We start from the raw sequence: 22,629 nt of genomic DNA, 5'->3' as shown, positions 1-22,629 counted from the left end.
GACAGATAAACGTGTACATGTACAAAGCCCTTGTAGAACCAAGTCTTGCCACTTGACAGCCATCCTGAAATATCTAAAAGCACTTATTTAGACACTTATTTTGAAGCGTTGTCACTAAAGTTTTCTTTAATTTAAGTGGTCACTTTGGTGTCACAGTTGCATGTATGAAGTCACCCGTAAAAACATATTTATAAAAAAAAATAAATCTAAAAAGAGTGCTGTTATTGCCCAAAATGTTTTAAGACTTTTCTCCCCTCCTCCGGAAGTTAGACTTCCACCACCTTTGCTGATGATGTTTTCTCTTTAATGATGTGAAGGGGAAAGCACCTGTTAAACACACGGTGTAATAAGTGTTTATTGACAGAAAAGAGAAGCAGCCTGATAAATTCTAAACTTTGTGCTCAGATTTAGTCAAATGCAGCAGTGCGTTAGAGCACAGATCTAAAACAAACAGCGATGGCATCACACGAGTTTTTGAAGGTCAGGAAGTGGAATATTGACCATTTTAAGCTGCATTTTGCTACCTGAAGTCAAAATTAAAGCCCGGAGACCCCAGAAACAAACAACAACTTAAAAAGGCAAAGTCTCATAAAAAACATAGATTCCACAATGCACACAGTCACAAAACGTTTTTATCTAAGTAGCTTTATATTTCATATTATGTTACGAGACTTCAAAGTGTAGGGGTTTGCAACCAAAAGACCCCCAGTTCAATCCCTGGAGGAGACAGAAATAATTTTGGTGTTTTGTCAGGAAGGACAGTCAATATAAAACCTGTCACATGAAAAAATGTGGAGCTTTTTATTTAATATTATATTAATTTGCCAAATTGCTCATGAGTCCCTAAAAACCAGGGACTGGGTATCAAAATTCTGTTCTTCAAAGGTTATTGAGGAAACCTTAAAAACTTTTGAATTAAACCAAAAGTCTGCATTTTTGAATCTCATCCTTCTATAGCGGTAATGTGACATGTTTTGATAAATGGCTAAAATAACAAGCTATATACATGGACCTTACTCTGCATGCTGAGCAAAGATTTTAGGAGGTGGCCTGCTGGCTTGGGTGGCACTCCCACAAAAGCATGTTTCTCAGGTTAATTGGTGATTCTAAATTGGTCATAGGCATGAATATGAGCATGCATGGTTGTTTGTCTCTCTGTGTTAGCCCTGCGATACACTGGTGACTTGTCCAGGGTGTACCCAGCGTCTCACCCAATGACAGCTGGCATAAGTTTGAGGCTCCCTGTGACCTGGAATTGGAGAAGTGGAAGAAAGTGAAGAGAAGGTGGGCATAACTTAAGAGGGAAATGGAATTTAAAAATACAAAGTGCTAGAACAACTTTAAGAACTATGTCAATCTCAATTGCAGGAGTTAAATTATGGAACAGTCTAACAGAAGAAATAAAAGACAGTAAAAACATAAAACAGTTTAAAGTAAAATATAAAAACATAATTTTAAATAAGTATAAGAATGAAGAAAACGGGGTTAACCCAGGACGGTAATGTTGCTGGTAATGGTGTTGTGGTTCTTTTTGGGGGGTTTTTGGTTTTGGTTTGTTTGTTTTTCCATAACTTGTGTATCTGCAAATATACACATTCTGTATTTTTCATATGAAAGAAACTATACTGTGGTGGGGCTTGCTAATTTCTTGTTTTTGATTTATGTATGTTTTGTTTTGTTTTACTTTTGTTTCATATGTTGTTTGTTTAATTTAAGACTAAAAAAAAAATTAAATGAATGAGAGGTAAAACTTGAGGGGGTAGGGACAAATAAGTAAATACTTCTGCCTACTCCTTTTCAAACAAATAATGGAATGATATTTTGTAATGATTGTGAAGGCACATGTTTGAAATAAAAATGAACTGAACTGAAAGTCAATGGAATGATGGATGAACAGATTAATGTTCTAATTGGTCCAAAACTGATTCTGAAGCATGAAAACACAGTGAACATCCACCCATTTATCACAGTAGGCACAAAAAGTCCTGGGACAGACAATTTGTTGTCTTAATCTTTAGATCAGGTTTTCACTCATGCAGGAGCGTCACAGTTACCACAGAATTGACATTTACTAGATCTTAGTGCCAGTGAGAATAAAGACGAATAGACCTATAGCGTGACCGAGTGTTTTTAACAAACATTTTCCAAAAAAGGAAAGGCATCTTTTCTGGACTGAGTTAATTTTACAGGCCACTGGGCCAGTTTGACTTTGGGGCCAATGCCATTGGGTCAGTGTGAGAAACTGTTCTTACAGAGACTGTAGGAACAGCTTAGATCTGCACAAGAACAGTTTCAAGTTCTTGGAGGTGCTTTGAACAACCTGGAAAACCTAGGCTGAATGCAAAGTTGGTTTCACGAAATGTTGACTTGTGTATTCTGTTCGATCCATATTGTACGACCTAAAAAACTAAATGGTTATATTTATGAAAGCATGTTGATTTTTTGGTGCCTAAAACCTTTGCAGTAAACAACATATTACACACATCTTCCATATAAAAACATATTCAACAAATATCATTATGTTTTTCAGAGAAAAGTCTTCAGCAAATCTGTGTTATATCATAATATTCGGCACTGTTTGTATGCTTGGCTGCTGAGTGGAGCAAAGAACCATAGTAGGATAAATATTTATGTTTTATTAACCTTGCTTAGCTCAAAATGGTTCAAAATGCCAAGACTTCAATGTTGCGGGCCAAAATCTAATCTGGTCCATCAGTTTTCTAGGTATCCGGCATCCACAGAAGTCTTACTTAAGCTGTATCCTGTATATACAGAGTAAACATCTAGAAATCCTCAGTGTTTGCTAACAGGGCAAGAGGGCCTTGCATGTCTCAAAATGGATCATGGAGTATAAACAGTGTTAGTAGCAGTTACCTCGGCTAAGGAGAGACTGTCACGCAGAAGTGGCTGGACACCATACAGTCCTCCTAAACCACAACAGAATTTGATTTTGTCAGAGGATTTGATGTTCAGCCGTTATTGTCACAAAGCACGGGTTTATATGAACCAGAGTTTGCCAAACAAAACCATTTCAACCCATTCAGGTTGATAAGATCCTGTTCTGAGTCTTAGGAAGTTCACTAAGTTCACTGTTCCCATTGCCTCGGTCAATTATTGCTTAACCATTACTTTCAGGGCAGAGGTACTGCGGGTAGTTAACAAATTCAACATGCTTTTCATCAGAAAGGCATGCAGTTTTATTTTCTGATCCATATCAACAGCTGATGTAAGAATATTTCTAACCCGCACTGGCAACTGAGATTTAAAGCAATTTTCTGGAGCGTGCTGCCCAATTTAATCGACTTATCTTATTCTACGTCTGCTCTCTCTCTGACTTTACTTTGAAAATAAAGCATGTTTTTATCTAACCCTGTATATATATGTGTAGCCAACACAGTATAATGAATAAAATTTCCTCTTCAAAGATCCCAGATGAAATGGGCCAGGTGTTAACGAGTCTGGTTTGATTCTTACATGTCAACAATGTCGGGCTGTTTAAAATAAACCACATGTGAAAGGAGGCTGTTCCTGAAGTTCATTTCTCAGACCAAACATTTCTGCTCCTTACATGAAAGCAAGAAGCTATTTCGCATGAATGGCACAAAATCTAATTCAAGGTATATGCTTTGGATCAGGCTCTTGAAGGGGTGCCAGTGGTAACGACTCCGTGTCAGGAAAGATCAAATTTGCTCAGTGGAGTTTTTCTTGTGTAGGAGAACCCGAAGGAACCTAGATGACGGGCATTTAACCATGGTCCTTTATTTCCCTTCTATACGAGTCTACCAAGCAGATTCCAGTTGTCTATGCATCAGCGCACACTGAGCCAAGTGTGGCTCAGGTTTAGCCTGTCTGGGTCAAGCTGAGGTCTGGACTTTTAGTTCATCCTGGCTTCATGTTTCCCATCAGCAGCTGCCTCATGCAGTGACAAGACAGCACTCTTCCCGCTACAAAGACTTGCTCCAGCTGCTTCCACAACTGGGCCACAGAGTCTAACAGTCTGTGTGTGTGTATAAAGAGCTGATTGAGTGAGTGCACAAACGATGGTAAACTTTAATACCGTGCCTTTGTATTGGGATCACAGTACAAGGGCATTTCTGCTTTGCTTTGTGCTCTTGTGCAAGTATAAATCATATCTTCCGATCTCTTTGTTTCTTTTTTCTATTGGTTACCATGTGCTCCTGCAGATCTCCGTCATGTCCCGAGAACCGCTGTGGAGTCTGGTTTCAGTGCACTTTCACATGATGGGACTTAGCTGTTTGTGCAGACGTAAAACTTCCTCCCAAATCCCCTCGTTAATGCTATAATGAATTTACAGTCAAAGGTTATGGAGTCTGACCTGTAGACAAACTAACATCTGAGTAGGATTACATTCTTTGTTTTAGTGTAGTCTGTGGTGAATTGCTCATTTTTACAAAAGAAAATAAAGAAAGCTTTCAAGATCTTGGGTATTTTTAGGTCTTTATTATTCATGTAAACTTTTTTTTTTTTTACCAAAAAATAATATAGGCACACTTTACATATATAAAATAATGCTCTCCAAATGAAATATGAACATCTCCACATTAACTATAAACACATTCAGAGGATAATTATTTTTTATATTTTACATGTTTAGACACTTAACCTGCACTTGCTTATCACTGTTCTTAATGGTGTCAGTTTAAAGCTCAAAAGGCGTCATGACTAGCTCTCTCGAGGGTCTTACTTTTCAGCATAAGTTAGTCAAAATATTTTGAAGTAAAATGCAGATGACAGTCTGTAAACCATCGCAAGATAGTTGGATTTGTGTGTTGGTTCCCCCCCCCCCCCCCCCTTTTAATTAGACCCACCACCATGTGTGTGTTTATTTTTTTAAAATCAATGTCAGTTGGTCACCCTGTTACTGAATGAGTACATTCCTACAGGTTCTTTTTTGTTCTTTTGCACAGATTTTGCTTTAAAATTGGGGCATTAGTACAACTCTTATATAATAGAAATATAAAGACAAAGCAATATAAATTAGTTGTATACTGAATATAAGTAAACATATCAAGCTTAAAACACTTTATCACTCTTTTTTATGTACAATACATAATCTAATAATATGACAGTGAACCTGTACAATATGTACTGTAAAAAATATATATATATATATATATATATATATATATATATATATATATATATATATATATATAGTATATTTAGTACAAAAGAAACCTAGCAGCATTAAAGGATTAAAAACAAAAGATCAAGAAAAGAAAAGAGTAAGAAGTGCTAAAATGTACCTGAAAAAAATCTGTATTTGATTTTTTTTTAATCTATAGTCTGATTTAGCTGTGGATCCAGGTGATGTGAATGATGGGTTCACATTATCTATCTGCGCATCACAGCAAAACAGCTAGTGACACATCCTGTCTATTATATCCTGCAGTTAAACTGAAGTGCGCACAAAGATCCTCAAAGCATGCACACAAAAAAGAATGAGGGGAAAAAAGAGATTTGCAATTTTCAGCCATTTGATATGGCAGAGGAAAACAAAGTGTGGTTTGAGCGGCACCCTCAACAGACACATCAGTAGCTTTATCAATAAAACACATGCATACACAAACATACACAGACAGCATGGGGTCAAGAAGAAACACACCATGGTATGTTTTCTCTCTGTGAAAAGGATCAAGTCATACTGAAAGTGATTTGTGTAAATCTCCTCATTCTGTAGGTCAAAGATTAGAAATAGAGGCTGTAAATAAAATTTCAAAAGTCTAAACTCTCTAACACATGGTTAAAAAATTTGTGTTTTTTTATTTTATTTCTGCAACTGCAGTCTTGTAGCATTTGAGGAACTGCTGGTAAAAAGCAATTGGATGTTTTCAGTGCGTGTGTGTCTTGACTTAGAAAGCCTGGGTTTGTTTTTTTAATCTGCTTGATCATTTAAATATATATCAGTGCGGATGGAAGCTTGTTATCCAGAGAATTGTTTTGTCTGTAAGAGTACTTGAGCATTTTGTAAAACTTCTCACAAAGTGGTATTCTAGTCTTTAAAATCTGAGTAAAACTGGTGTTGGTGGTGTGGTATCAGATGACACTTCATGGGGATAAAGGATCAATGTTATCTCCGACAGGCGTAAGCATTAATATTTTTGATAACATAAAAACCTATAGTCATGGGAGGCATAGCTATTGTCCGTCCCGCCCTCAATGTCTTGGGCTTCAGCTCTGGGAATGTCTCATTGTTCATCATGACCAGCTTTTCCCCATTCAACTGGACATGTCTGCAAAGAGAAGAAGAAATACGGTGTGTTAACTCAGTGAGTTACAACATGCTTAAGTCACATAATCAAATTTACCGACCGTCTTATATTCCAAGTCTTCTTCCCCTGCCTTCTGACAAATAAAACTGGTAGGCCATGGTAAGACTTTATCAACAAAAGACTCGGGATCTTCATTATTTCATGGGCCTTGTATCTTGCCTATCATTCTGCCAGCAAGGGGTGCTGTTGTCACATTATTGTAATTAAAACATCTGCAAAGTGTGAAAACTGACATGTTGAGTGGAAAATACCAAGAGCAAACCCAAGTTTATTTCTCTGTTAACATTTTGGGTCATCTGTATTCCCTAATATTTGGCTTTAGCTGCATTTACTGCAGCTGCTCACTGTGATAAAAGTCATAAGGCTACAAAAACCAATATGCTCCTCATATATATGAAACAATTTTCTAAGACACTCTGTTAAAGTCTTATATTGTAATGATTTAGGTTGTCACATTCATCAAAATAACCCCTGCTACATCTTCATCTACTGTAAAACCTATTAATATTTATTTTTTCTTTTTTTAAGACTCCTGACTAGGCATGATCATAGAAATCTACTTACGTGAACAAATCCAATTTTACAAAGTCAAACACCAGTTTCATTAAACCAAATAACAGTCAGTTTGAGTATGACCTTTGCTTTTTTAATTCACAGTGGTTCTCTTTATCCATACAGGACACAATATGCTAATTATTATTAATGTAAATGCAGTCTGTCCACACTATTTTCTATCTGCGTTTCCCCTGAGATTGTAATGTTCACAATAATAAAGGAATAAAGGGCAGTGGTTTGAAGACTTTTACATGAACATTGAATTCAAGAAAAGATCAAATAAAATGATGTTCACTAATGAGAAGTTGTAATTCAAACCGGACTGCTCAAAGCCTTTCTTCACATACATGGGTCTGAAAACTTAAAAAGTTCCACTACTCAAACCAATTTATAGACATCTGGTGTTGCTAAATTCATCATAAAAATCTCCCTGCACTCCATGTGGTAAATGAAAGCACTTTAGGCCAGGCACATCGTTAGCTTGCTCTCCTATTAATTGCCTTGCGATCCTGTTCTAACACCTAAAACATCCTCCATCATTACACTGTTATTAAAGGATCATGCTTGAGCTTTCATTAAGGCCGCATATGGGTATCATATAACAAAAAGACAGACACGCACACACACAGTCTTAGGTCATTAGACTGTTATTTCAGGATTTGTGTCTTAAGTCTGAGTCCGAATAACAGGCCAGGGGATTAAGGGAGAGAGTTAAAGACTGAAACCATAAAGTTTTTATTTTAAGAGACATTTTAAGGAAATGGGAATTATATTACCTTGTTACATAAAGTGAAATATATTGTAGCTAAATGGAATGTATATAAAATGAAAAATCGATTGCTAAAACATCTGTTGTAGGCTATAAAAACAAACTCAAAAAAGGACATGAAAACACACTAAAACTTTGCAAAGGACTGTGCTATCTGAAAATTTCCTTCAATAATTAAGGTGGCAAATTAAAGCAGTGCAATGACAATGACCATCTGAACAAACTTAAGTTTTATTTTTCAGTTAGCTTTAATTGTTACACATTATTCTTTATGAGAATACTTGTCTTCACCTAACTCTAATCCAGATAAAGACAGGAAAAGGTAATTGCATTTGAGAGTACATTTGCATGTTTTGCGGTGTGGCACTTACTCAGCATGCTGGCTCCATATAAATTATACACTGTGGTCATAAAAGTAAATTGAGTCACTGCAGCTCTTTGAAGTTTTGATGTTTAACACCCTATTAAGTTTGGAGGCATAAACTTGTTTATAAAATTATAATTTTCCTATTCTCCATTTCAGTGTTTTTCCTGACATTTGCACAAGTAATTCCTTTTACAAACCAAGGTTTACTCAAGCAGTGTACAAATAATCAGCATTTTATTCTTTTCTTTTTGTTTTATATGAGCAAGAACTGTCACATTTCTCTTTTTTGAGCGACATAAATAAATAGAAAAGAACTGTTTCACATAGAAAACAATTACCTAAAGCACGTGTGCATGTTTAAGTTTATATCTGCACATGTGTAAGAGACTAGAGATACTAACTTGGCTCGCAGTCCATCATTGCCATAGGGCTGCAGTAGGTACTGATGGACAGTCTTGTTCCGTAACGTTCCAGCCAATTTGATTTTCTTCCTCGATCGATGCAGGTTGATGATGTAGATCGTTATGGATCCTCTGACATAGTTATGACTAGTGTCACAAAGAAAAAGATGGACACTGCCTCATTAATTTTCTTTTACATTTAGAAAAAAAAGATCAGGGCACAACAGAAAACGTCGCCTCTCCACATCTGTTAATGGGGATTCATTATATATTACATTGCCATGTTGAATAAAATTCTCTATAATTAAAGATGACTACAAAGAGAAGAAAGTCTTTGATATTTGCATCCCATATAGTAATGGAATAAAACCACGACTCCTTGATCTAATCTGGATCAAAAGGCTTTCGGAAAATTAATAAAGAAAGATAAAGCCGGCTAAAAAAAGGAAATTCCTTTACATAGCAAGTTACTTTTTATTATAGCCTAAAACCCATCATCTACTGTATATTTAGCATCAACATATTAAACTGCATTTCATTTTTGAAGCCTTTATCATTCCATTAAAGTCTATCTAATACAGAAATCTGCTTCTCTTATACAATATCCAGTATTGAAACCTGCCGCTGTCTAGCCCAGGGTCAAATGAGGGGTGTGAACACAAAGGGCAACACTTCTTGAGTTACACAGACAACAGTCTTTGAGTCCCTCTCCTTAGAGCAAAACACCGGGGACACAATTTGATAGGAATACTGGTCAAAGGTAAATAACTCAGTGAGACAGATAAGACAAACATGATAAAATCTAATAAGAGCCCATATATGAGGACAAAGACAACACAGCTCTAGTGAATACCACATGTCAGCCTTGGTGTTCACCGTCTGGTAGACATCGCTCCCAGTTACCACCTCCTAAATCTCATATCTTCAAAGCAATATTGGATTTTGGTTTTATGTTTACCTTTGTTTTTTGTGCACAGGTTTAGCAATTTCAGTAACCCGGCAGGACTGTTAATGTTTAATATATCTACCAGGAGATATAGTCCCGTACTCCTACTGGGAACACATTATATCTGGCTCTGTGTTAAACTCCTACAGCCTTGTTTCTCAGAAATGTGGACCATGGTTCAGATGGTTAGATGGAGTAGGAGATAATAACCTTTTAGACCTTTAAAATGATGAGGTTCTTAAAGATCCAAACCAGGAACATAAACATGTGTTGATGCTGTTTGATGTTGGAGCATCGCTGGAAAGTGAAAAAAAATGCCATTCAAACCACTAAAAGGGGTAAAAGGGCAGTGGAAGTCATATTTAATCTGCAAAGACTGCTTGGACACATTTATATTCTTTGCTCTCTAATACAATTTAGTCAAACCACCAAGACTACAATGGTTTGCCTACTTAAGGGCTGACTGTGTAAAACCACAAAGTAGCAGAAATAATGGCAACTGAAGTGGCTTTGGATTTGAGACAGACTGCTTTAGTGCTTCACTGTCTGAACATATGAGTCTAGGGCTGATTGGTATCTTGAGTGGAGCTCAGTGACTCCACATGCCGAGGGCATTTCTCTACTCCTAAATTTACAATACATACCAAGAGACTGAGTGAGTACACTTGTTGAAAACTATTTAGAATATCTGCATGAGTGTCACTAGAACTCACGCTTCTGTAGTATTTCTTGCACATTTATCAACCACCTATTTTTGCCGTGCTCCGATATTTTTCTAAGAGATGCTCCACCTGTAAATGAGCACCGTCTAGAGTATGGCCGTAAGTCTACCCTAGTGCTGACAGCCACTGGCCTGGGTTAAATGATAACCTTGAACAGGCCATGGTGGCACTCTTTATCTCCTCGCGGCACAGACTGCCTTATTGTCCCTCCCCCTCAAATATCCCCCTCCAGCCAATCTGACATGGGATAAAGGTCTGTGCACACCTTTCAGCAGCCCTTTGACGACAGGGAGACAGAACCCACACACCTGATAAGTGATACCCGTTAAGTTTTATAGTCTCTGAGCTGTGAATGAGCGGGTGTCTATGGTCTGCTTATTTATGGGAAGCCAAATGGTGGAGTTAGGGATTTTGTTCTTCCTCACCAGACACCAGCCTCAGGTGTTTGTGAGAGGCAAGAGGGGGCGTTCTTTAAACTACAGTCATCTGTTTTCTGTCTGACATTCCTGAAAGTATTGCTAGACTTTACTAAAAGTCTATGAGCATTCAGCAGCAAAACTGGAACAGGTTACAAACTAATCCAAGGTAGTTAAGCACGTACTTTTGATAGCTGGTACAGTGGGCATAGATACGTAGTTTGTCTCGTATGACTCGTCCTGGTTGCGGCTTCCTCTGCAGTCCAGCCACTCGCACAGCTAAAACCTTGGGACCAACCAGACGTCTAAACACCAGAGAAAACCAGTAATCCTGTAAATGAAACATCATCACACACACACACACACACACACACACACACACACACACACACACACACACACACACACACACACACACAAAGAGACAACAATTTGCATTATTTTTATGATTGCATTAGTTAATTGATTCTCATTGTAACTTTTCAAGACAGGGTTCCAGTAGTGACAGTTGAAAGACACCAGTAAAAAGCAATAGGTGTGGAGAAGACGTTTTACATGCAAAATAAAAGAAAACAACATTTCATTAAGAAAAAAAAAAAAAAAAAAAAAAAAGAGAGAAACTCTGGATTCCCCTCAAACAGAACAGCTCCAAAATCTCTATTGTTTTTAATCGAGACATGAAATGTCCCGGTGATTGTAGAAACAGATTTGGTTTCGCAAGCTGTGAGAGTTAAGTAAGTGTCGTAAGTGGCTAACGTGTGTAAAGAGAGATGTGGTGCACAAAAACATCAAGTCTGAATACTGGACTTCTAGTTGGAGCGCACTGTCACATGACACACGTCACATTGTATTTAACAACCGCTGACTCGTTTAGATTTGACACTTCTTAAATATGACATTTTTACAAAATATTATCCTCTATCATGAATTGCTGTATTCATTATGATTGTTGAGTGGCCCACCATACTAAGTTAAACTCTATAGACTATAGGGACTCAACACCTCTTCAAGAGACCCAGAACAACATGTGCTCCTCAGGAAGTTCCCATGCAATCCTGCATATGGCAACATTTAAGGGCTTCTTTTTTCCACTCAGACTTTAACTTAATTTGCTGCCAAGGCATCGAAGAAGCACAGCACAGTATAGAACAGTATAGTGGTGGCCACGGCCAGAGGGACGGATGAATGAATGTATGATCCATGATTATTACACAAAGAATAAGACAAAGAGCAGTGACGAGTCTTGGGTTTCATTTATTCCAAACTTGTTGCTTTGTTTTTAAATTTCAAAAACACATGTAACAAAAAACACCAATAAACCGATAGAATTTAATCTGTGGCTGTGATGACCACAGCAATGATTAGTGATTGTTAATGTGGAATATTTTAGAGAAATATCTGTTGAGGTTCTAGATCTCCAGCTGTGTAACTGTTTCCTTCTTATCCTATTGCTCGCCATCGTCTTTTTCATCCCTTTCCGTGTCTTTTTTAAATTTAATTTTGTATTTTTGCACCTTACTTTCCCCCCTTGGATAGATATACAGACAAACGTCAACTGCTGGAACAACCATTACTTCAAGAACTGGTAACATGCCAATATAAATAAAATAAAAACACCAGACACCAAACAAACTTCAGCTGCTCAGAGGTAACAAAGGATGATAACAATTAAACCTTTATGGTTAGCTAATACGGACAAATTAGATTCAGCCCATTGCATCATCAACCTGCTTTTGAAAATTCTTTCTTCTTTAACGGTGAGCAAAAATCTCCTTACTTAGTGCCAGTCAGACAGAGTTCTGTTTAAAGAATGGATCTCAGACAAAATCAGCCATCTCTTTAATTTAGGTGTTTACTGCTCACTTCTAAAGGGGATGGCTGACACATGTGGAGTCAAAACAACACAAAACAGGAAAGAGAAGCATGATTGGGAAAGAAGAGTATGCTTTAAAAAAAAAGTAGGAAGGGGAGGGGAGAAAAGTGTGGAAAAAAGATGAGGCAGTTGAGCCATTCAGTGGGCTGGGGGCTTTCACTAGATTCTACCAATGGTGGAGTCATCCTATAGGGGATGGGGCCAGGTCATAAATTTCCCATGCAGTGGACAGGTTGGCGCTGCAGTGAATTCTCTCAGCAGGTAGGCTGGTGCAGCCTTCAGACATCCAGCCATGTTAAAAGCATTGTGATCTTAGCGGGAGATCCCCATTCCCAGAAAAATAATGGAGACAAAGAGGGAGGAAAAAATGAAGCAATCTTTATTGTTTAATATCTTATAGGTGAAGTGAGGTTAAAGTAAGTGCATGCCCGCTAGTGAGATCTAATGAGGGAATTTCTGAAAAATGTTTTGCAGATGTAATTAGTTCATGAGCCCAATAACATTAGCAGCTAATAATGTATTTTGGAGCTCCCAGTACACATTAGACTACCTATTTCTAAGTAAAGCAAAATGAAAAGAAAAAGAATATAAGTCCTAAATAATAACAAATGTTTGATAAATGCCAAGACTCCATCATTTTTTCCTTTATTGTTGGAAGAATGAGTTACTGTCATTAATATAATCTTCTCACCCTACACTGCCTCTGCTTTATATAAACCCATTTTTATTAACTGAATAAATCTTTTTTATGAACTTGACATGTGGTACCATTTTATCACTTCTTGACATTTCAGGATTTTTTTTAACAAAATGAGATTAGCTAAAAAGCGAGACAATGCTACAAAGCACCCTTTTAAAAAGAATTTAATTAGAGGGTTTAATAAGAAACAAACATCGGGACTGCAGAGGTATACCTCTTACACGTGTTAATATAATTCCCCCCTCATATTCTAATAATGCACAACCAAGTGACTAACAATGAAACAATAATACGTTTTTTAGGTTTTTTTTATTTTTTAGACCAAACCACCGGGGAACTTGGCATTGGGCAGTCTCATTCCACACAGGTTTGCAGGCTATTTGACTAACATGCCTGTGCATCAGATTCTCAGGTTGCAGATCTCTCACCGGCAGACTGTCCCACACAGAGAAGCACAAAGTTATGATGGGGGTTGAGGGGAGCAGTGACACTGTCCTGTGCTACTGATAAAGGGCTAAGGTTACATGGCATTTTGCCCCCGCGTCTAACTACTCATCACCACTAAACACCTTTCATCTCAGCTAATAGCTCCCACGGGAAAGAGTAAGAGGTGCCATCAATGCACCAAGTCTAATAAGGGAAAACTCTTGCATAGTTGTCCGGTCAGATCTTGGCCATTTTGATTGCAGCACTAAGAAAGTGAACAGACATTTTAATCTTTTTTGAAATAAAATAAAGAAGCTTACAGGTAGAGGGTTAAAATTCTGGTCCACAAGATGTGTGTATCCATAGTCAAAGAATGAGTGACGCAACACAACATCAATGCCATTCAGTGCAGCCATACCCAGTGTGTTCATCCACCTGCAATATGTGAAAAATATGTGATACATGAGAAATAGTCAATATTTTATTAGGAATAAATACTTTAAACTAGAAAATATGAAAGATTTTTTAATTGTGGCTTCCAATGTTTTAAGCAAAGGTAGTATGATGATAACAATACTTACAGAAAGCCAGCAGCATACGTGTCAGAGAGATTGCTGATGCCGCTTGCCCATGCTGGCCCAAGTCCACCAAGCCACACCTTCTTACCCGGAGTATGTGTGTTCACAACCTGCGATGAGTCATTGAAAAGAAAATTATCAACAAATTTGGATTTCACATTTTAGGCTTAAGAATCAGTGCAACCTTTTCCATCTAAAATTATCTGAGGGCCATCCATCCAACTCACGGTTGGGCTCGGCTGGAGATTATGCCAGCTAACATTGAACAAGAGGTGGGATAAGCAGCATCCCTAGTCCATCTGAGGAGCATTACAATCCTAAATTCTTAACTTTATAAACTTTAATGATGAAGAGGAACCTTTGTTTTGTTATGCTAAATGACTGCATTTTACTGTCTCTGTAAACGAGTGAGACGTCGTGAGAGTTTGCAACAAAATACTTCTAGCAATACAAAGAGAACAATAATAAATATAATAATAATAACAACAAATCGGAAAGACATAAACGTGACCTTATTGTTTGAGTGGTGGTACACAGAGGAATCCCACTCCTTTTTCCTGTTAAGTTTTATTTCTTGGTAGTGATTGCTTATTTTCCCTGATCATCTTTCAACTCACCCAGTTTTGATAATATTACGAATTGGCAGCCATAACCATCTTACCCTCAGGGCTTACTTTTGTGGTTTGCACATGTGGCCTCTTCAGCAACCCTGCCCCAAAACTATCTCAGGTCTGGATGATCCAGAATTTTGCAAACTCATTAGAAATGCAAATATATGTCCGGTCATATAGTTTGTATTTACACTACAGGTATAGAACTCCAGAGTTTAAGGAGTCATTACAGGCATCCCCATTTTATCAAGAATACAATATATATGCATATGACTGGGATTATTTATAGTCAAAGTTTAAGTAAAACTTAAGTACCTTGGTCACTTTACTGATCTGCTCTGCAAGCGTGTCCAAAAGTCGAGTTTTTAGGAAGTCCTCTGCTTTGTTTATTCTGCCATCCATGTAATAACTGTAATGAAAATGCAAAACAAACAGAGTGAAAATATATGCAAATTTATATAAATTTGATATCCTTGATTTGATATCCATCCATCCATCCGCTTATGTTCAGTCTAACCTTGCAACGATGAACTTTAGACTGTAAAGGTTTTACAGCAGCTTTGATAAACAGGCACTGACATACTCAATTATATTTCAGTGCAGTGATAATCCAATTTTACTGAGATTGCATAATGGATGGCTTGGAAGCATGGACATTTCAGACAGACTGAATAATAAAGACATCAATCTGCATGTGTGTGAGAAAAGGATAAAAAACAAAAAGACATGAGAGAAAAAGAGTGTTTAGGCAGCATGAAGAGAAGAATTTATTTATTAGAGCCAAAGTCCTGCTGAACAAAACCCTGTGGGAAAACAAAAATCCCCTCCAACATACTCTCTAAACGAGGGAAAGTCAGTGATAATAGCTACACTGTCTAGTGCATATTCAGGTGCCATAAAAAGGCTTTTTCCCCCACTATTTTATTTGATGAGTGAGTTGCAAAGTTAGCGCGGTGAACACGTAAATATGTCTGTTACATTCAACTGTTAAAACGACTTAACACTAAACCAATCTGTGGCAGGTAAACTTCCTTGTATTTTGTTGTTGTCCTAGAGTTTTTAATCTGGTGCCTGTGGCAAGACGCATGACGTTAGGAATGCATTTTATATCAACCAGTAATGACCAGCTAACCAGAAAGCTTAAGACAACAGTAATTGTCATGACAAAGAAGGCTACAGCCTTTATCTCCTCCTGGCACAGCTTCTGTAAGGTCTGGCTTTTCCTTATTGGGAGATGTGTATCATAAAACTACCTTGATCGTGTTTGTGTAATTACTCTCACTGCCAGAGGGGGGAGACAACAGTTGTACACTCAATCAATCAATTAATTAGTCAGTACACTGTGATTGGCTCTCCAAGGTCGAGTTATTTCAGAAACAGCATTTCTATGAACAAAGAACTGCCTTGCTCAGTTATATTGTCAAAAGTATCCCAGAGTCCTATATATTAAAATTTTCCATATTTAGCTTGAGTGTTTCATTATCCAGCCGACTGCTTCAGTAAATAGTTATGATTTATTTTTAAAAGACAGCAGCAAGTGTTCACCTCTTACATGCTATCCTCTGGGTATTGTTATAAATTAAAAATGAAAATATTCAGGGTGATCAATGGTATAATGGTGAAAAGAAATTACAACTATTAAGCCCAGTGATGTCATTAAATATCATCCTTTGCACAAACATCAGAAAACGAAGCATGCATAGCAGGTGGAATAATGTAGATGTGTCCTTTTCTAAATTTTTAAAAGCAGCACATGTTATAAGATATAGCCAAATTTCTAGAAAGATGGAAGTAAAAAATATTTTATGTAAAATTGTTCTTTTTTCTTCTCCTCAATCAATTTTTAATAGACACACTTAGGTCTCTTGGAGAATGCTAGTTAGTATATTTCTTAATCAAAATTTCAAAATAAATGGGGACAACATAAGTAAGAATGGTACTGTAAATACTATGAAAGTAGAGTATTAGACCATATAATCATAACAACTAAGGGCTCATAAATTCAAAAACTATGTTAGAACCTCTACTGAACCTTTTTGGAAAGGTCTACAGAAATGACAGATGTGCCAACAAAACTGCTGAGAACAGAGCTGAATTTAGTTTATGTGGGGTGAAGCAGTGTTGCAATCTGAGCTTAACCTTGTTGAAATTTTCCTCATAGCACTGGAGAAGTCCCAAGCTCCTGGCCTCAAACTGTAAACAATGCACGGATTAAGTCATAGCCTTACACAAATTATTTGGCTATCCTGTCATCTTTTCTGAGAGCTTACAATAATTCTTCAGTCTAGATCTAAGGGAAGAAATTCCAGTTCATATATGGAAACAGAATAAGACAGCACAAATTCTATCTACATCTTACACTACAAATTACCATTAGGGTTAATTTTGCTTAGAGTATATACAAGCATCCAGTAAAAAAGCAACACTAGCCTTTAAGATAAACACTCAACTTGGTGGTTCATTAGTGCAGGAACACACACACACACACACACACACACACACACACACACACACACACACACACACACACACACAAAATTATGCAAACAATGCTCAAGTATTTTGACCAAAAACTTTGAATTAGTATTCAGGTCCAAGCTCCTCAAACAAAACCACAAAATTTTCCTTTGTTCATTCAATGTTTGGCATACTACTTTGGGCTAAACGTTCCAAAATTCACTAAAATGCAAAAATTTACAACACAGGAACTGAATGTTTTTAGACAAAGATCTACTTGCTCAGCTTGTTCTCCACCGCTCTCTCCAAGTGCCAGCACCACATCAAAGACAGCTCACTTACAAAAGTATCTAGCACTCCACTAACACCAAAATATGGCACAGCCTAGAGACACAGATGTAATCAGTTCAGACAAGGATGGACAGAAGCAGAGGTGCAACTGCATCAGTACCACAGTTTGAAAACTATTTAGCTGAAATGGTACATTTATTTATTTATTTATAGATAAATCATTTTGATTTGTAATGATCACAGAAGATACTTTTAGAAGACTGTTACTAATTTTTGCACTCGTGGAATTTTTTGCTAATGGTTTTTTAAAAGCCCTAAACTATAAACAATGTAGAACAACTTACTTTTAATAACTGCATGTGAGGCACCGAAAATTGTCCATCTGGTGTAGCAAGAGATTTTGGGAGTAAGCAGAGGGGTAGCAAAATAAGAAAAGGATGTGTTCCTTGAATGTGGACCATCAGGTTATCATTAGATCAATCATAATTACGTAACGGCTGAAGAATATGTAGCATCCCTTAGGATTTCACAAGTAAATTTACAGCCCCTTTGTGATTTTCACCTTTAACATCTATTTCTCCCCCTTTACATAAGCTATAAATAAGAACTGGTACCACTGCCATTCTGACAGGAAACAAGAAACCTCTGGCTGTAACATGTTAGCCTGGCTTGTAAAAAGCAGCACTGCTGAAATAGTGAAACTAACTAACTAACATATATATTTGAAAAAAAAAAATGTTTCTAATGCACTTTAAGGCCACAATGATTAAATCAAGAAGGGCTCATTTGAAAGGAGAGGTTTGTCAAAGTGCGCCTTTCATTATTAGAGCATTTAACTGAGGGAGCTTGCTTGTTTGCTTCACACCCAGATGTCCACACCACTGGAGCAATTAGTCTCAGATGTGCTTTGCTCAGGGGCAACTAAACAGCAACTTCAAAAATTGTAAATCTGTCTTGTTGACTTTTCTTGGTCAAATTTAAACCTGGCACCATGTCCTCACACACTTTAAACTAATTTAAATCTCTCACCAAGAAGCAGCCCCTGTTGGTAAGGCAGTTCACTATACATAAGGCTGGAGAGCCTTGGTGTAGCAAAGTGATTAAAGTTTGTCGAAAACCACAAATGTCAACCACATGGCATGGCTTGAGGATAAGTCAGGGAATCGGCATTAACATCCATCTTCTCAGGAGTATAAATGTTTCACTGAAATCTATAAAAACCTATCGATAAAATGCAAGTCAGATTTTGACTGAAATACTGATAGATCACAGTTACCTTAAAAACCAATCAACAGGAATTCCCCCAAAAATGTGTTCTGTTAATTTCAGGATAGATGTCAGTGTTATTGTTAATTTAAATGTAATTTGTTTTAAAACAATATATTTATTGAGATGATTTATATGTCTTATTTTAGTTTAGTGTGAGCTCAGTGTGAAGCCCATTCTTTACTCCCTGTTTTATTAAGTGCACATACATTACTGTCCCCCCACTACACACTGACAAGAGGTAAAATTAAGTTAGCAATACTTGAGTTAACAGGTCAACAAGCTCTTTCCACTATCTCACAGATGCACACACAGACATAGAAAAACATACAAATACATCATGAAACATCCACTTTACAAAACACTATATGGACAAAAGCACTGGGCCACCTACACTTTACACCTACATGAGCTGCATGGCCACATAAACCTATGCCATGAAGTTCATGATGCAAAATTGCTCTGCTGGTGTTAATACCAGAGGAGGTTAGGAACTCTTTCGTGCACTATGAGCCTCAGCACTCAATGACCCTGCTCTATAACTTTACGTGGTCTGCCACTTCATGGCTGAGTTGCTGTGGTTCCTAAATGCTTCCACTTTGCAATATTTCCACTTAGTCTTGATGGCAGAAAATGTAGGAGGGAAAGGAGGAAGAGACTTCACAAACTAACTTGTATCAAAGGTGGGGGATTCAGTGTGCTCTTTAGGATGAGGCACTTTTTAAAATATGTTTGTAAAGGCAGATTGCTTGCCTAAGGGCTTGGTTTTATACACCTGTGGCAATTGAACTGAAAACACCTGAATTCAAAGATTACTTTTGTTGATACAGTTCAACACAAAATTCCTAACCTTAGTGTGCACCATCTGGTAGTGTAATATTAACCTACTCCTAATCTAAACTAAGCCTAAAGTAGCTCAAACCTGTCTTTGCTGTAAAATGTAATGATTCGCGAAAATTGACCTAAAGTTATATGTGCCTTGTCAGGCTAAAAAAGGGAGGTGCTTTTAAAAGTGCCCAAGAGAGGAAAAAGCACCATTTTCAGCTTGATTTAAAAAAAAAAAAAATTTCCCAACATCCACAAAACTTGTTAAAGCAACCACTACTGGGATGTTAGGCCCTCAAAACAGGTCCTGACATTTGGATAGGTTTTTTTGTTTAGTGTAGTTCATTTTTAGTCACCTCTAATGTATTAATGGAGATGTTTTATCATCACAAACCTTGGATAAAATATATATCTGGTTTTAGGGTTAAAGCACCATGACAGAAAAAAAAAGACATCCAGGCCTCTAAAATGAAAGAAAACTTAATACTGAACTGCAGAAAGAAATGTGAATACAGAGAAGACAGAGACAAAATCAGGGAGTTTAATAGAGAACGACTACACATACTGATCATGTCTTGCTGGTGAATCCAAACATGGATAAGCATTAACTGAGACAAGATGCTGCAAATGTCAAACTACAATGTTGTGAGAAAATGTCATAATATAATGCAAACCACATATCGTTGTTTCAAGATTTGGAGGTACACAAATATTTCACATCATAACCAACACGTTTCATCACCACAAGTGCCGACCGGACACCTCCGACTGTAAGCCACAGACAGACGTATACTAACAAATTCACAACACTTTCCAAACAGGTTTAAATCGAGTGCTTTTTTCCTACCAAGCACGTCTGACTCAAAACAACTTGAGACAGCTGCACTAGAGTAAAACCTATGTCGTAGACGTGTTAATGAGTGGTCTCTACTTTTATTAGGTTGGCTTCTTTTGTAGAGGTCAGAGTTTCTGTCACGCAGCCTGGTTAGACTGGAATCTGGACCTCTTGTGTAAAACGGGCTAATTGACAAAGGGAGTGAGCCAGAGCATATGGTTTGATTTTAACAGTGTGGGTGGTGTTTTTCCAAGCCTTACTGACAGCCCTTCCACCTTCTGTTTCATCTAATTTCTCCTAATTAGACCTGACCTTCACCTTAATGACCACTCACTCAGACACAAAGGGTTTGTCTTAGTTTACACTCAATGTGCCTTTTTGTACATATTTTACATGTGGGTGTAAAAAGATACAGATAAAACATTGGGGAAAAAGATCAAACCAGTGATACATTTGTATGCATTCCTACAGTATGTGCAACAGACAAATGGCAGGTGTTACTAATTTAACACACACACTGTCTCTTAGGCTCCTTTTCCTGTTGTTCCACTTGCAGGATAAACACGGTTTGGTGAATATGCATTAGTCTCTCTTGGTAACTGTGCTGACAAATTTGCAATATTGGTACAAAAACACAGTGTGGCCTCTGCTGTTAGATATATGGTTTTGAATTACTCTCTTTCAGAAGAACGTAGGTTAATTCTGCGTTTTTCTGTAGATGAAATAATAAAAAAGGGTAAAAATGAAAGGGTAAAATACCTACTGTTGCCACGTAACTGCATCTACAACAGAGCCAGCATTCTTCATGAACCTGAAAGAAAACACAAATGTCATTAACTGATTCGTTGTATTTTGTCTTCAATATATGACAACCTATGTCTTCCTTACACAATTACAATATGGCTATATGAATATTACAACATTTTACCCATTTAACTGTTAGTGCTCAGTTTATTTAACAAAAATATTTTTAATTCAAGTGCACATATGTCACCTTCACTTTATCTCAAGAAGAAAACAAAATCTATCTAGGTGACAAAAGCCATAATTCACTAAAACTCTTTGCCAACTGTCATAAAATGTGTTGCAGTGTTCATTCTTTTAGCAGGTAAGCAATTGGTAATTAATTAGACTTCAGGATTAAAGGCAAATTTCTGAAAATCAATCAAGACAAATTATAAATATAAGAAAAGTGTAATTTAACAGCTGAGAGCTCCTTAAAAAGACAGCAAATGGTGTGTATGCATTATGCAGATTTCCTGTCATTTTAAAATATGTGTATGCAGCAGTCTAGATTTCGCTCATAAAAATGAGTTCTTTCAAAGTTATATAGCTTACATAGCATAATTACATGGTTTGACAGTCACTGTTGGGTCCATATATTTTTGTGATGCTTTGCCAAACCCTTGCTGCAGCTGTCTTCAGTTACTGTTCCTTCATGGCTCTTTCTACCTCTGGTTTTGTCTGCAAGTGAAATGCAGCTCTATTGCAATAACAAAGCCAATGTGGAATATTCCACTTCCTGATCTTTCAAAACTTTTTTACAGATTTAGGTAACTCTCCATCTGTACTGTGATGTGCTAAAGAATTACCTTTGGGAATGAGGCTAAACACAGACTGCAATACTTTATACTTCTGACATCATTCATCTGCTTTTGTCACATCACCAGCAAACTACACTGAAAGTCATGCTTGTCCATGCATTACACTGCCTTCACTCTTCACCCAAGAGATGTAGTATGCTTCAGATTAAAGGTAGCTCTTAGTCACATCTGCCTACATAAGACTGAGCTGGTAGTGTAGAACCTCTATTTTCACTTGTCTTGTCAAAAGTCTTTTATTAGGGTAGATTTTTGTAGTGATTTTATTTAATCATGGAAAGGATCCTGTGATCATCTACGACTTATCTTCCACAGTGTCCATGAATTTCTATGTTGTCTAGCTCAACAGTGCACTCTATCCTCCAAATGAACAAAATTGTTGAGCAGGTCAGTTCTAACTATTTATTTTTTTACTGTTTAAGGTTGGTTCCACTTATTTTTCATTTGCAATTTCTGCTCATTTGAAGAGACAATAACAGCCTCCAAGTCCAAAATGGAATGAACACCAGAACTGTTTAGTATACAGGGAGTGCAGAATTATTAGGCAAATGAGTATTTTATCCACATCATCCTCTTCATGCATGTTGTCTTACTCCAAGCTGTATAGGCTCGAAAGCCTACTACCAATTAAGCATATTAGGTGATGTGCATCTCTGTAATGAGAAGGGGTGTGGTCTAATGACATCAACACCCTATA

The 22,629-nt window shown here is 37.2% G+C and overlaps 1 protein-coding gene across 1 annotated transcript in view; it reads right to left on the bottom strand.

The window, feature by feature from the left end:
- Positions 1 to 5,185: 5,185 nt before the first annotated feature.
- hpse2 (heparanase 2) overlaps positions 5,186 to 22,629 on the bottom strand; it is a 51,320-nt gene continuing 33,876 nt past the window's right edge. Inside the window, exons 6-12 of the mRNA XM_004555815.2 lie at positions 21,095 to 21,142; positions 14,973 to 15,066; positions 14,050 to 14,156; positions 13,789 to 13,903; positions 10,655 to 10,800; positions 8,386 to 8,532; positions 5,186 to 6,254 (exon numbers count right to left, since the gene is read on the bottom strand). Coding sequence (XP_004555872.2) covers positions 6,092 to 6,254; positions 8,386 to 8,532; positions 10,655 to 10,800; positions 13,789 to 13,903; positions 14,050 to 14,156; positions 14,973 to 15,066; positions 21,095 to 21,142 — 820 coding nt within the window. The 3' untranslated portion in view covers positions 5,186 to 6,091. The remainder of the gene's footprint in view (positions 6,255 to 8,385; positions 8,533 to 10,654; positions 10,801 to 13,788; positions 13,904 to 14,049; positions 14,157 to 14,972; positions 15,067 to 21,094; positions 21,143 to 22,629) is intronic.

This window comes from Maylandia zebra, linkage group LG13 (assembly GCF_041146795.1).
Source record: "Maylandia zebra isolate NMK-2024a linkage group LG13, Mzebra_GT3a, whole genome shotgun sequence".
Lineage (NCBI taxonomy): Eukaryota > Metazoa > Chordata > Actinopteri > Cichliformes > Cichlidae > Maylandia > Maylandia zebra.
The sequence above is the reverse complement of the archived record's forward strand: the minus strand, read 5'-3'. Positions and strand labels throughout refer to the sequence as shown.